Source organism: Thermochaetoides thermophila, assembly GCF_000221225.1.
Source record: "Thermochaetoides thermophila DSM 1495 unplaced genomic scaffold scf7180000011816, whole genome shotgun sequence".
NCBI classification, from domain to species: Eukaryota; Fungi; Ascomycota; class Sordariomycetes; order Sordariales; family Chaetomiaceae; genus Thermochaetoides; species Thermochaetoides thermophila.
Genome location: NW_006383032.1, coordinates 745,311 through 759,029, shown reverse-complemented (window position 1 = coordinate 759,029; position 13,719 = coordinate 745,311). Strand labels below are relative to the sequence as shown.

Genomic DNA, 13,719 nt, shown 5'->3' with positions numbered 1-13,719 from the left:
GGAGGTCAAGATCGATCGAGACTGCCAGTGTCTCATTTTTTTCTTTTTGCCTTCGTGGCCCAAGCGAAAGGGTGTTTTCTGCTCGCAACAACAGGGAAGCAGATTATTAAACCACAATCGATTACTGCTTTCTTTGACTGACACGCCCAAGTTGATGTGACACTTGACACCTCCCAAACAAAATACTTGATGTGTGCCGTTGTTGAAACATTTAGCTCTACATTACCCACCATCCCTCCCTCATTGCTTTTTAGTTTTTGGATGTTCCTCCCTCCTGACTAGGTCCCGTACACCTTCCAACGCCCTTAACCCCGTGGCTCTATCTTGCAAAACACAAAGAATGTTGAGATCCGTCACTTATTCCTTATATATTGGTTGCATCTACTGCCTGGGGGTATAGGTCTGCTTAGGGAAGGGGTACCTACAAAGTCTTGGTTAGCTGATCTGTCTCAAGTGAGATATATAATAACAGAAAAACTTACGAAGGACCCAGCTCCCGGATGCTCAGCCGCGCCAGCCACTGGCCCATGTCAATGCAATCGGCCAGCGGGCGGCCCTCGACGATACCAGCGCACAGGCCGCCGGCGAAGGCATCGCCAGCGCCGTTGGTGTCACAGATCTCCTCCTTGGGAATCTCGTGGACAGGGTACTCCTTAACCTCGTCCTCGCCCTGGACAGCAACGATGGTTGGCTCAGTGCCATGGGTAATGATGGCCACGCGCTTGCGCTGAGGGTTTGCCTTGGGAAGGTTGGCCAGCGCCTTGGCGATCTCCTTGAGGTCCGTGGTGCCCAAGCCATGCGACTCGGCGTAGGCGGCGGCTTCCGTCTCGTTGCCGATCACATAGTCCCAGTAGGGCGCGGTCTCGTCCAGTGGGTCCTTGAAGAACTGCGGGATGAAGGGCGCCGCAAGGGACAGGATGAAAATCTTGTTTTTGGCGGCCGCCTCCTTGGCGAGCTCCATAATCGCGGGCGGGCAGACTGAAAACTTGTTAGTTAGTCTGTAGAATCTTGAAGAGAAACTAACAGGACACGTCTAGTGCTCACCAGTCAGGTGGTAGCCACCGACATAGTAGACCTCGGCGTTCTCAACAAGAGCCCAGATGTCCGGGCGCTTGAGGTGCTCCAGGTCATAGTGATTGGCGGCGCCCAGGTCAGTGACCATGGAGCGGTTGTGACCAGTGATGACGACGCCGCAGCGGCCGGTAGGGATCTTGGGGTCGACGCGGTACTCGACGCGCAGGCCAGCCTCGTCGCATGTCTTGCGCAGGATGGCAGCATACTTGTCGTCACCAGCACCGCCAATGTAGACGACGCTGTTGGGCGGTAGGATGTACTGCGCGCCACGGGCCGTGTTCTGGGCGGCACCACCGGCGATCAGCTTGGCGTCGTAGTTGTTGAGGAGTTCCTCATAGATGGGCAGGTGCTTCTCCTCAGCCAAAATGGCATCATTGGCCTTAAGCCCGTACTTCTCGAGCAGAGCCTCGTTGCCGAAGGCCTGGATATCTAGTGAGGTGGTGGCATGTTTATGTTAGTCGGCATCGGCAAAGAGGATGCGCAATAGGAAAAAAAAAACGAAGCTTCTTGTTGCCGAGTGACTCAAAATATCGCATTATTTACGTACCAAGGAGAGGGTTCTCTAGGCAGAGAAGTCTGTATTGCTTTGTAGACGCCATTGTGCTGAGCCGGCGGATGTGCTGTGGTGTAGTCGAGGCTGAGATTCGAGAGCAGAAAGGATTAATGCCCCTCGATCGCACAGCGCCAGTCCATAAGCAGAGGCGGGGCAGCAAATAGGTGGTGGGGTTGCTTACGATTCGTCCGCCATCGGACAGTTCCCCTTTCGAGGAATAGGACTTGGCAAGCCCTAGGGACAAGGGCTTGGCATTGGCAACGACGGACCTCAGATTCGCTGACCTTGCGCGATACATTTCTCGAAGAAACTCCGGATAGAGGATAACTAACGGATGGAAACAATTAAAGGGAGACCATATCACAAGGTCAGAAGTTATGGAACTTGGATGGATGCAGAAGTCCGGTTCCCGACCCCTCACATCCCCAATATATATCCATAACATCCAGAGACTACCCAGGATGGGACGCAGGACTCGGTTGACAGCTTGACGTCAGGAGAATGGGCCAGGATGGACTGATCATTCGCCCCGACCTCTCATCATGCATGCCCCTCTCCTCCCGGCTTTCACAGGCTCACTTCCCTTACCGTGTTCCCATCACACCACATATCCATTGCATCCTACCTCTTACTGAATCACACAGGGCAAATGCCGGACAAATCATGGCTCGCTCAGGGGCGTAGCCGGTAGACCTGAGCTGTCCCAGAATTGAAGGAGCGCCCACTTTCATTCTCTCCCAAGAGTGTTCTTCTTGACTGCATGGCCTCGCCAGCCTTTGGCTTTCCCTGCGGCCCTTGATTCCCGAGGATCGCCCCGAGTATGCTGCCCCATCCACAAGCCCCGGGCCGTACCGCTTTTGGGAATCCTTATATTCATTCACGGCCAAATGCTCGTAAGAAAGAGCAAGTCTCCCGTCCGCCTTCGCAGTCCCATAACTACAAAGCAGCAAAAGACCAATGCAATCCGATGAACCCCTTGCCCAGATGAAGAACCATGATGAAAGCCTTTACTCCTTCGTCTTCTGGGTACCACGCAGCAGACCCGTCCTCCGCGCAGCAATGAGACCCGCCTTCTGACCCTGGGCGGCGTACCGCGAGATGGTCGACGCCTTACCAATGTGTTGATGGTTACCCTGTAGCACCATGTCAGATCCATAACTTTCCAAATATTCATTGCAGAAACAGCACTTACACCACCGTGAGGATGGTCAACAGGGTTCATGGCCACACCACGAGTCTTGGGCCAGCGGTTGCGCTTGACAGCGAACTTGTGCTTGGCACGAGAAGCCTTCAGGAGAGGCTTGTCGGTCCTGCCACCACCGGCGACGATACCGATCATACCACGAGAGCTGCTGGGGACGACCTTCTTGGCGCCGGACGGGAGCTTGATGCGGGTCTTGCCCTCATCGGGGTTATGGCCGACGACGGTGACGTAGTTACCCGAGGTGCGGCCGAGAGCACCACGGTCACCGGGCTTCTCCTCGACGTTCGAGACGACGGTACCCTCAGGGACAGAGGACAGGGGAAGGATGTTGCCGACGGTCAGGGCGGCGTTCTTGCCAGCGTAGATGAACTGGCCGGTGTACATGCCTTCATTGGCGATGAAGGTCTCGGTGATCTGCTTGTACTTGTAGGGCGACCTGAAAACGACACGGGCGAGGGGCGCGCCACGGCCGGGGTCGTGGATGATCTCCTTCACGATACCGCGGATGTAGCCATGGCGCTCGGCATAGTCGAGAGGGCGGAACTTCGCCGGGGCCTTCCGCAGGCGGGTGTGGGCAGTGAACACACTGCCGCGGCCCTTACGCTGGTTGCGGATCTAAATTCAAGCAAAAACACTCTCGTCAGCGCCATCTGAATCTCTGAATGCCCATTGCGTCGGTTTCCCCGCGCAAAAACAACCAATGCCAACTCGGTCGGTCGCCCGTCGTCGTCGCCGTCGAGAGTCTCGGTGCCGAATCGAGTCGAGAATTCGGAAACTGAAGCAAACGAATGGTGATACTTACGACGCGTCCCATGTTGCCCTTCCTACCTTGAAATTATGGAAGTGAGGGACTGGTGGCTCGGTGGTGATTGAAGTTGAGATTGCGGCACGAGGAAGCTCCAAATTGGTGAAGCGATAATTTTCCAAATTTCTGTGTGGAGCGCAAGCCACAAAATGGCTGTGGCTTGCCGAGTGCCCTAACGCGGGGGAAAGTTGTGGCTGGAGTCCTCCGGATCGCTTGTGTTGAACCCTTGTCACTTGCTGACGTAAGGGTCCAGGGTCTTACCCCCCGATGCCAAGAGCTCTTCATTAACGACAGAATTTCGGGCATCTGCGTCTCTTCAGCACTTGTTCACCAAGCTTAGAGCGTTGCTAGAGCAACATGAGCCATTTGGAGCCCAAAGACACCTAGTTTGCGATATGTGCTTTCATTCTTTGACTATTGAGGCTTGGATATGATGATTCTCTGCTTGCGATTAGACAGTGCCGATCTCAGTTCCAGATACATTCGCACGGTACAAGGCTTGCCGCCGGGCTGAAAGCTGCAGATCCGCCCGTGCTTTTCACCTCACGTTCCTCCTCCACCTCTCAACCTCTTGGAACGGGTCATCCCGAGGAACGTGACTCGCAACCGTGTACACCACTGCCATATCTCGCGCGGCTGTCCCAACCAGGTGTATGATTCGCAATAAATATGAGCTCTTCTCCTTGGATGTTGACGTCTGCTGACGATGCCTAGGTTTCTTACGAATCTCATGATGAAATGACATACAACACTGTTTGCCTCCCTAGAAGCAGCATTTCAGGGCTATCGTGAGGATTTCCCACAATTTGCAGCTGTATTGCCTTGTGGTTCTGCTGTGTGGCTCATGTTTGTTCTAAGGGGCCAACCTGCGCTCCCCAGACCGATCAAACGATTGGGGATGCATGACATTCCAGCCAGCATCTTAAGCCGCCAGCCATAATGTTGGTGGTTTTCTCAAAGATTGCAAGGCTGGGTGCAAGTGCAAACCTCTCCAGACGGAATTCTAATTCCCGCCCTGGATTATTCGCTTTTCAAAGCTCTGTTTTGGCGTCAGCCATTGCTCCTTATTGGGGTTTGCGCCGTTTTGTCGGGTTTTGGGACAAGCGTCAGCCCGTTTTGATATCAGTTCACGATGGTTGTTGTGAATGGACCCAGTTGCCATTCAGGTGTTGAGTCTGCTGTGGAGCTGGGGCTGGAGCATCGTTGCTGCAATGCTGTTGTGGGTGGGCTATTTTCAAGGCGGCGTTGTGGGAATCAGACTTAGGCGGCTAAAAAATCGCAGACGTGGCCCAGGCAAGAGCTCTCGACTGCCTAAGGTGGAAAAAAGTTGCCGACCGTTGTGGTTTTGTCAGCCACAACACCACCCATGGATGCGGGTGATAGACACGGTCACAGTTGACGACTCTCAAGGTCGCTTTTTTTTTTTTTTTTTTGCCCTCGGCACTTGCTGCGCAGCTGGCTGTTACACACGGTACCATCCATACGGCCTTACTTACCGCGGGGACGACATCACCAGCGGTTCCCATTCACTCCACGATACTCTTTTGGTTGCTGGGAGGCTACTGGACGAATGTGGTGCCAGTGCCTATCTGCTTGTGCAACCGGACCGCTCTGGATACTCTCTGGATCCCCTCTGCGAGGTGCTTATTTGGCCGTTTATGTGAGGTTTTGAGTTCGATATGGCGAGGATGGGGTTGTTGAAGCTCAATGTTGGGCATAGGGTCAAAGAATGCGGGTGGCGATACGGGTTGGACTGGTGATGGCATCGGGCTGGTGCGGAGCTGGGGATGACGGTATCAGACTGGCGGCCTGCTCGTCTCTCCTGCTCGCACTGGCAAAGCTTGCCGGCAGCACGTAGGATTGTAGCATAGTATGCCTTCTGAGTTGTTTTCGGTGAAAATCAACCTATCACATCTTCGCAAGCCCTATTGAAAGGCAGGTTGGGAGTGCCCCGGGCCAAGTGTCGGCCGGGGACGTAATTTCTTGCAGCCGATCCATCTTCCTCCCTCTCCATCCAAGCGCTCCTCACTTTCCCTCCTCCACACCCACTTCGCTCGCCGCACTCCAACGCCAACCCTTTCATCTTCCAACAAACACCCCGACACCTCCTCCCCGAATCCGTGACAACTAAAATAAAAAATGGCTGACGATGATTCTTCTGAATTGTCGTCGCTTTCATCGCTGTCGCCCCCGCCAAGCGATTCGGAGTCCGACATCCAATTGGAGGAGCGCCACGGCATCCTGAAATTCTTCCACAAAGTCGACCGGAACCCGAACCTTGAGACGCCCAAGGAAAAGACACCTCCCAGACCCAAGAGAGAGCCCTCCCCGCCGCATGAATATGTGTTTGCCGACAATCCCGACATTGCTGTACGTGTATTCGCGATGATTCGCGTCGATGCCGCGTAGAAACGCGACAAGTCGCGGTCCACCCAAGTCGCCGCACCGAGCTAACTTTGCTTCCCCCCAGTTCATCGTCATGTTCCGCGCCCGGTTCACCGAGGCGTTCCCCAAGAGTCTTGCAAATTTTGGTCCTCACGAGCTCGAGCGTGATGTCAGCGAACCGATCCCCGGCGAGCGCGTCGAGCATTTCCTTTGCGCGTTGCTTAGCCTGCTTTTGAACCGCAAGCAGGATGTGAAGTGCGTACCATCCGTCGAAACCGATAAACGACGTTCGAGGCCACCGTTACTGATCATACTCGCGTGTGTGCAGGCCTGGTCATTACAACCGTGCGCTCGAGGAAGCCATACAGACTCACAAGGGCCAATGGGCCAAGGATTGGGAGAGCAAGAACCCGCTTGCAGGCGGGGCTACTTTCACGACGATGACGCGAGATCAACGTGTATGTCTTGCGCAAAAGATTACCCGAGATATTTTTCGAGTTCCCTCGTCGAGAATGTTGTGTGCGGCCGACTCGCTGACTTCCGGTCGTCTTCCCTAGCTTACCCTGCTGCGTACTCTTGTGCAGTGGACGCTTTCATCGTCAGATACGATCCGGCAAATGATCAATAAGGCGTATCGTAACCGCCACGAAGACGATCTGAATATTCCCCTGAGTGTGCAGCCGTGGGGCAGCGATGGTGACAAGCGCCGTTATTACCTGATCGAGGGTAACGACGATACCTCATTCCGTGTTTACCGGGAGAGCAACCCAGCTGGTTTGCAGAGAACCTGGTGGAGCGTTGCCGGGAGCATTGATGAGCTCAAGGCTCTCGCTGAGAAGCTGGAGACACAGGATGGTGGCCCGAAGGCCAAGGCGCTGGCCAAAAAGATTCAGGCCGCTATCCCGCGATTCGAGGCCACGGAAGAAAAGAGGCGCCGCAGAGAGTACCGCCAGATGCGCAAGGAGCAGTTCAGACGCCCCGAAGGCTTCTCGCTGTACGAGGGCCGCACGCGTGGCAAGCGCATCAAGTACACTTTCTCCGATGACGAGAACGACTTCTTTTCCGATGAGCCTGTTCTGCGCCGGTCCTCCCGCAACACTAGAAACCATACTCCTGCCCCTAGCGGTCCGATCACGACGGCCAGCGGTAGACAAGTTAAACCGCCGAACCGGCTGAATGCAGAGACAGCCAGCACTGGCGCCCCGAGCGCTGCGACCAGCTTCCAAGGCGACACCTCTGACGCGGGCGCCCCGAGAACAACTCGCTCCGGTCGGCCCCTGAGGTCTGCCGCCGCCAAACTGAATGGTTTTGCGGGCGGCAGGAAGAGAAAGAGCTCTGAGTTCGAGTCCGACGAGTCGGAGGGCAGCGAACCCGACTTCGGCGACGACGAAGAGGAGGACGAGCACGTGCCGGACGAAACGGAGGAGTATGACGAGGACGAGGAGTTCGAGGACGCCGAGCTCTCGGAGGACGATCTTGAGACTACGGCCATCGGTCGTTCTACCACTGACGCAGGCAGGAAGAAGAGCTTGATAATCAAGTTCCCAATTCGAGTTGAGTTTGATGAGAACCACAAGGTGCGCCAAATCCCTGGACCGCCTGGTGAGAAGAGGCCGAGCGACGAGGAGAAGACCGAGACGGCGCCGGTGCAGCCAAATCCTGCAAAGGAGACGATCTCGGTTGCCACGACGAAGTGTATGACGCCTGTTGAGGCTGATAAGCCCATGATCGAAAAGGTTCAGGCTATTTCCGGTGCGAACAATGTCTGTGACAAGACCGTTCCTGAGCCGGAAGATAAGCCTTTGACAGATGCCCCTGTTGGGCTGCAGTCCCCTCCGACCCCAACCAGTGAGCCGGCGACCTCGTTGGCCCTGAGGGGCAGTCCAGAGGTTACTCGAACCGGTCCTCCCCCTACTTCTACAGCAGCACTTGCTTCTGAGGATGTGAGCATGCAGGAGTGAGGGTTGTTTTAGTCAGGGATCAGTTTCTAGAGTATCGTGTTTGGCCTATGATGATGGGCGTTCTACGGAATTATTCAGAGTATGGTATGAATGGGGTCAGCACCTGGGCGACGTTGTTTGGGGAGGTTCGGGTTCGTTTTGCTACTTTTTTTTTCCCCTCTTGCAGAGACACTCTATTACAGAGTCGGCTTCTTAGCCATGGTCTGGGGGTTCACCAAAAGCAGGGTTTTCATACAGATATCGCGTCCGGGCTTATTATTCATCATACTCGCAGAAAGGAACTTTCTGGTCCGCAATAGAGCTATGTTACGAGAGTTCGGCTAGCTAGCTTAGTTATGTACTTTCGGCAACCTAATCACAAACCAACCAAATAGAGCCAAGTATCACCTCTAGACAAGTACATCGTGAGAAAGATGGACATTAATATGAGTGAAAAGCAGCGGTGTGCGGTCGACTATCTCCATCTCCTCCCACTCTGAGCCGGTGGCGGTATTGGCCACTTGTTGACACCATACCACCAACGTCGTAGCCGCGCACCGACGGATGAGCCGTGAATCTGGGCGCTCTTGTTCCAGTACTGCCAGCCGCAGATAAATAGATTGTAAACAATGCCTTGGAGCAGGGGCATCATGACCTGAACACAGTCAGCGCCCCATCCTAAAACGCTTGCCTGACTGTCCAAGTAACTTCTTACCTGATCCCTCACAGTAATGGCCACAACCTTCCACCAAGTATCCGCATTCCGTATGCTCCAAAGATAACTCTGCTCAAACCGCAGATCGGGCAGCGGCGGAAAGTGGTGCTGCGGCTTGCGGGGGCGGGGGACAGCACTGCGCGAGGACCGGTACTCCTCTTCCTCCGACGTGTCTAGCTCCTCCTCGCCCTCGTCGATTCCCTCGTTGTCAACATACACCGGCTCGGCTGTGGACCCGGCGCCATGCGGAGGGTTTACATCATGGAGAGGGGAAGGATGCCGCTGGATGTGGGCTGTTTGGATGGTATCGGCGATCTGGAGGGGGACAGAGTCGGCCATGGCGGGCAGGTTTTCGGTTGAGAGCTTAGGGGGTTCACCCCGGGCAGCGCGAGGAGTGGTCAATTGGCCTTGATGGCTTGTCTAGACACTTGCATCTCTGGAGCTAAAGATGCTCAGGTCGCGAGCTGGTCCCAATACATCATCGGTTCTCCACATTTTTTTGGTCGACCTAGATCGCGGATCCTTTCCTCAAAACAAACCGTTTGTAACGTAAGTTTCAATGTAACTTACAGCTGCCCCACGTTGTGTACTGTAATTACGTTTCAAGATGATATGAAATTTACAGGTTACAGTGCGTTACATAATAAGAGTTTGAAAGAAGAGGGTGCGCTGACAGTTGCAAAGGCCCATGACTGATGTGCCACGTTATTGCGCCGATTTTTATTCTCAATGCTGGCTGCATGGTGTCATGATGCGGTGAGGCGATCGCCGCACAAACGGCAGCATCGCGTAAACGGCTGAAAACTCCGTCCAAAGCCCCGCAACATGTGCACCGTTACGGCCAATAATACGTAGGTAAGTTTCAACAGGCAACATTGTGGGGACGGGCAGCGCCACTTGGCCCCAGCACATAAAAGGCTTTACACGGCGAAACCCCTCCCCAGGCCCCAACCCCACCACCAATTTTGAGAGGACAGTTGCCAGCTTTTGGGTGTTTTGAAACCTCTCAGGCCCGAGTCCAACTTGATCGTCGTCTTCCAATTTTCCTCTCCCAAGAAGGACTTGCGCCCCCTCGACATTCTTTTTCTTTTTTCTCGTTTGCGTGTTTCGTTCAGCCACACTCGCCCACCATGAGCGACCTTAACGGCAACGAGGCCGAGAAAAACGTGAGTTTGTCGGCCCTTTTTGGCCCCGTTGGCCCCTGGACGAAGGACACCGGCCTAGATGGCTGATGCCCCCCTGGATGCGACGGCTGACTGACGAGGCGTGCAAAAACAGATCGAGATATGGAAGGTGAAGAAGCTGATCAAGCGGCTTGAGGCCGCGCGCGGAAATGGCACTAGCATGATTTCTCTGATCATCCGTATGTCGTCGCCAAACTGACCTGAGCCGGTCGCCGTGGTCTACGGACCGCTGTGCGCCTGAGCTGCTCGAATGTCGCTGATGAGTCCGTTTTGCTCAGCGCCGAAGGATCAGATCTCGCGTGTCGCGAAGATGCTTGCTGAAGAATACGTGCGTAGCTTAGTTTCTTGTTCCGAGAGAGTTGGCTGGACTCTGACATGTCGTCTGTCTGCAGGGTACCGCGTCGAACATCAAGTCCCGTGTCAACCGTCAGTCCGTGCTTTCGGCTATCACATCGACCCAGCAGCGTCTGAAGCTGTACAACAAGGTCCCGCCGAACGGCCTTGTCATCTACTGCGGTGAAATCTTGACGTCGGAGGGCAAGGAGCGCAAGGTCAACATTGATTTCGAGCCGTTCAAGCCCATCAACACATCGCTCTACCTCTGCGACAACAAGTTCCATACTGAGGCACTTGCTGAGCTGTTGGAGTCCGACCAGAAGTTCGGTTTCATCGTCATGGACGGTAACGGCGCGCTGTTTGGTACGCTGAGCGGCAACACTCGCGAGGTGGTCCAGAAGTTCACTGTCGATCTCCCCAAGAAGCACGGCCGTGGTGGTCAGTCCGCTCTGCGTTTCGCCCGTCTGCGTGAGGAAAAGCGCCACAACTACGTGCGCAAGGTGGCCGAACTGGCTGTTCAGAACTTCATCACCAACGACAAGGTCAACGTGGCCGGTATTGTGCTGGCTGGTTCGGCTGACTTCAAGAACGATCTCAACGCGTCCGACATGTTCGACCCGCGTCTGCAAGCCAAGGTCATCAAGGTCGTCGACGTCTCGTACGGTGGCGAGAACGGCTTCAACCAGGCTATCGAGCTGTCGTCCGAGACGCTCGGCAACGTCAAGTTCATCCAGGAGAAAAAGCTGATCGGCAAGTACTTCGAGGAGATCAGCCAGGATACCGGCCGTGTGTGCTACGGCATCGACGACACGCTCAAGGCTCTTGAGCTGGGTGCCGTTGAGACGCTGATTGTGTTCGAGAACTTGGAGGTCACCCGGTGGACACTCAAGGACAGTAACGGCACCGAGCACATCCTGCACACGACCAAGCAGCAGGAGCAGGATCGGTCCAAGTTTATTGACAAGGAAACGGGTCAGGAGATGGAGGTGGTCTCGCAGGAGTCGTTCCTGGAGTGGATCGCCGAGCACTACAAGGACTTTGGCACGACGCTCGAGTTCGTGTCGGACAAGTCGACTGAGGGCAACCAGTTCGTCAAGGGCTTTGGCGGTATTGGCGGCATCCTCCGGTACAAGGTCAACTTTGAGCAGCTAGCCGACTTTGACGACGATGACGAGTACTATGACGATTGACAGTTTGAACCCCTCGTCGACCACGAGGGAAGCGGAAGCCAAGCCATGACATCGTCGACGTCGGTGCCAAGATGGACCGCCCAGCAAGCCGACCAGAGCCTGACGACGCCTGCCGCCGGGTCGCCGCCGCGGCGAAGCCCCGGGACGGGCCCGTTCAGCCCGGGGCGGCTCCTTCAAGGGGGGTCTGCAAATGCCAAGGCGGCCCCGAGCCTGAAGCACCAGGTGTCGCGCCCAAGCCCGCTTCGCTCTGTGATGACGGCTAATTAGGTGTGAGACGGCCATTGTACGGTGAGTTGCTCCTGGCTAACCGATCATATACCTATATATACATGACTGACTCTATATACTCTAGAAATATGCCGTAGGTGGAGGTCAGATTGCCAAAGTTTATATGACATTACAGGGCTCGAGGAGAAGAGGAGGGTGATGATGCAGCGACGAGTGTGAGCTGGGGGAACAAAGACAGATACGGCTGTTTCAGGCAAGCAATTCGGCGACCTGTCCTAGGTACGTGGATGGCTCACCGCGCCACGTATGCAGTGTCTGTCTGGATCTTTTGCTTCTCTCTAAAAGGGATGAGAGTTTTTTTATTTGCGGGATATAGATTAGTTAGCTTCGACTGCAATTGGTTCATGAATTTTTTTTTTTGGTTTTGTGTCTGTGACAGGTGGTTCATTCCAGTAGTAGTATGAACATGAACTGGCAAGTGAGTGAGTGATGTTATAAGAAGTGAGATTGAAGTGAGGTAATATGAGATGATGCCGATAGTTGCAAACCTTCCGGATGCAACGGCCAGCTTGAGCGCCGAATTCGGCTGGCCTTTGGCCATTTTTTGTGGGGTCGGGACAGTGAATCAGTGGAAATGGCTCGGGGGTTCCGCTGAAACGGAGGACTACGGATCGGCCCGTCCGTGGGTTCTCTCAGTTTCAGTGATGCTATCGGCGGGTGCTGGCGTTGCTTCACACAATTACTTGGCTGTTGTTGGTTGTGACCACCCCTACCAAACGACCAACGGCTGGAGCTAGCTCCGATCTTGGGAATTCCATAAGAGGGTCTTCCCTAACTTGTTTCTTACGATTTGGGGTTAGGGACTTGTTTTTCTTGGCTACGCCTCAAGCAAGATTGTTTAGAATGACGACATCATCGATCGCAAGCCCTGATGTGGACGCTGAGCATGAGCAGAACAAGACACCTGTGTCCTTCCTAGGGCCGTTTTGTACTTATTCACATCAGGTATGGACGAGCCTGAATCACATCAATTTGAGTGGAATTATGGGCAGCTTTATACCCAGAGTCCCCCCCCCCCCCAAAAAAACAAGGGGCAGCAGCAGTATGAAAGATGGCTAACCCTCTCTCACAGGCCACTCTTCTTGCCTTTCCGGACACGTCAAAATGGGTTCTTGAGCCGACCAGCACAATAAAAGGTGAGAGCCTTCACACGACATATTTTACTTAGACGCGCAGCTAACTCCCTAGATAGAGGTCTTCGATCGCGTACAATCTGGTGCCGCACCCTATGGCGTCGTGCCCTTCGAGAACTCAACTCACGGCGTCGTCACCTTCACCCTAGACGGCCTGGCCGACCGCGCCGGGGAGTACCCGGACATTTGCGTGTGTGGTGAAATCTATCTGGACGTGCATCACTTTCTTTTGGGTCGGCGACCCCCTTCGTCTTCTCCAGAATCGGAACAGAGGAGTAGTGGAAGAGGAGGAGAAGAAAATCCAAAGGGTGTACCCCTCGCTTCCCTGTCTCATATCCGCCGCGTCTACTCTCACCCCCAGGCCTTCGGGCAAACGGCGCGGTTCCAGGCAAAGTACCTGCAGCCGCTAGGCATCGAATTTATCGACGTCAGCTCGACCAGTCGCGCAGCGCAGCTGGCTGCTGCCGATCCCAAGGGCGAGAGCGCGGCTATTGCGAGCGAATTGGCCGGTCGCGAGGCGGGGCTGGATGTCCTTGCGAGATGGGTTGAGGATCGGGAGGATAATACGACGAGGTTTTTCGTCATCAGGAGGAAAGAGACTACAGAAGGCGGGTACCCGCCCCCTGAAGAAGAAGGGAAGCGGTATAAGAGCCTGGTGTCGTTTACGGTGCCTCACAGGCAGCCGGGTGCGCTGGCGAATGTGTTGGATTGTTTCCGGAGGAGGGAGCTTAACTTGACGAGTATTAATAGCCTGCCGAGTTTGGTGGCGCCATTTCAGTACCTGTTTTTTGTAGAGTTTGAAGGCGGGAGAGAGGATGATCACGAGGGGAGGATTAGCGGGGTGCTGGAGGATCTTGAGAAGGTCGCAGAGAGATGGAGGTGGTTGGGGAGCTGGAGGAGGAAGAGGTAGGA

General features: G+C 54.8%; 6 protein-coding genes across 6 annotated transcripts; 3 read left to right on the top strand and 3 right to left on the bottom strand.

The window, feature by feature from the left end:
- Window positions 1-381: 381 nt before the first annotated feature.
- Window positions 382-1,673, bottom strand: CTHT_0023100 (adenosine kinase-like protein; the record flags this gene model as incomplete). The annotated part of the gene is made up of 4 exons (XM_006692711.1): window positions 382-421; window positions 483-978; window positions 1,045-1,503; window positions 1,622-1,673. 4 exons carry the CDS (start codon window positions 1,671-1,673, stop codon window positions 382-384), a joined length of 1,047 nt encoding a protein of 348 aa, XP_006692774.1.
- A 961-nt stretch (window positions 1,674-2,634) lies between these two features.
- Window positions 2,635-3,645, bottom strand: CTHT_0023090 (60S ribosomal protein uL2; the record flags this gene model as incomplete). Its single annotated transcript, XM_006692710.1, has 3 exons — window positions 2,635-2,760; window positions 2,820-3,446; window positions 3,634-3,645. The coding sequence occupies 3 exons, from the start codon at window positions 3,643-3,645 to the stop codon at window positions 2,635-2,637; spliced, it is 765 nt and encodes a 254-aa protein (XP_006692773.1).
- Window positions 3,646-5,775: 2,130 nt separating this feature from the next.
- On the top strand, window positions 5,776-7,982 carry CTHT_0023080 (uncharacterized protein; the record flags this gene model as incomplete). Its single annotated transcript, XM_006692709.1, has 4 exons — window positions 5,776-6,006; window positions 6,107-6,276; window positions 6,350-6,479; window positions 6,579-7,982. 4 exons carry the CDS (start codon window positions 5,776-5,778, stop codon window positions 7,980-7,982), a joined length of 1,935 nt encoding a protein of 644 aa, XP_006692772.1.
- A 454-nt stretch (window positions 7,983-8,436) lies between these two features.
- Window positions 8,437-9,015, bottom strand: CTHT_0023070 (uncharacterized protein; the record flags this gene model as incomplete). Its single annotated transcript, XM_006692708.1, has 2 exons — window positions 8,437-8,616; window positions 8,677-9,015. The coding sequence occupies 2 exons, from the start codon at window positions 9,013-9,015 to the stop codon at window positions 8,437-8,439; spliced, it is 519 nt and encodes a 172-aa protein (XP_006692771.1).
- A 791-nt stretch (window positions 9,016-9,806) lies between these two features.
- On the top strand, window positions 9,807-11,386 carry CTHT_0023060 (eukaryotic peptide chain release factor subunit 1-like protein; the record flags this gene model as incomplete). Its single annotated transcript, XM_006692707.1, has 4 exons — window positions 9,807-9,842; window positions 9,955-10,039; window positions 10,139-10,188; window positions 10,253-11,386. The coding sequence occupies 4 exons, from the start codon at window positions 9,807-9,809 to the stop codon at window positions 11,384-11,386; spliced, it is 1,305 nt and encodes a 434-aa protein (XP_006692770.1).
- Window positions 11,387-12,517: 1,131 nt separating this feature from the next.
- On the top strand, window positions 12,518-13,717 carry CTHT_0023050 (prephenate dehydratase-like protein; the record flags this gene model as incomplete). Its single annotated transcript, XM_006692706.1, has 3 exons — window positions 12,518-12,619; window positions 12,747-12,810; window positions 12,867-13,717. The coding sequence occupies 3 exons, from the start codon at window positions 12,518-12,520 to the stop codon at window positions 13,715-13,717; spliced, it is 1,017 nt and encodes a 338-aa protein (XP_006692769.1).
- Window positions 13,718-13,719: the final 2 nt, after the last annotated feature.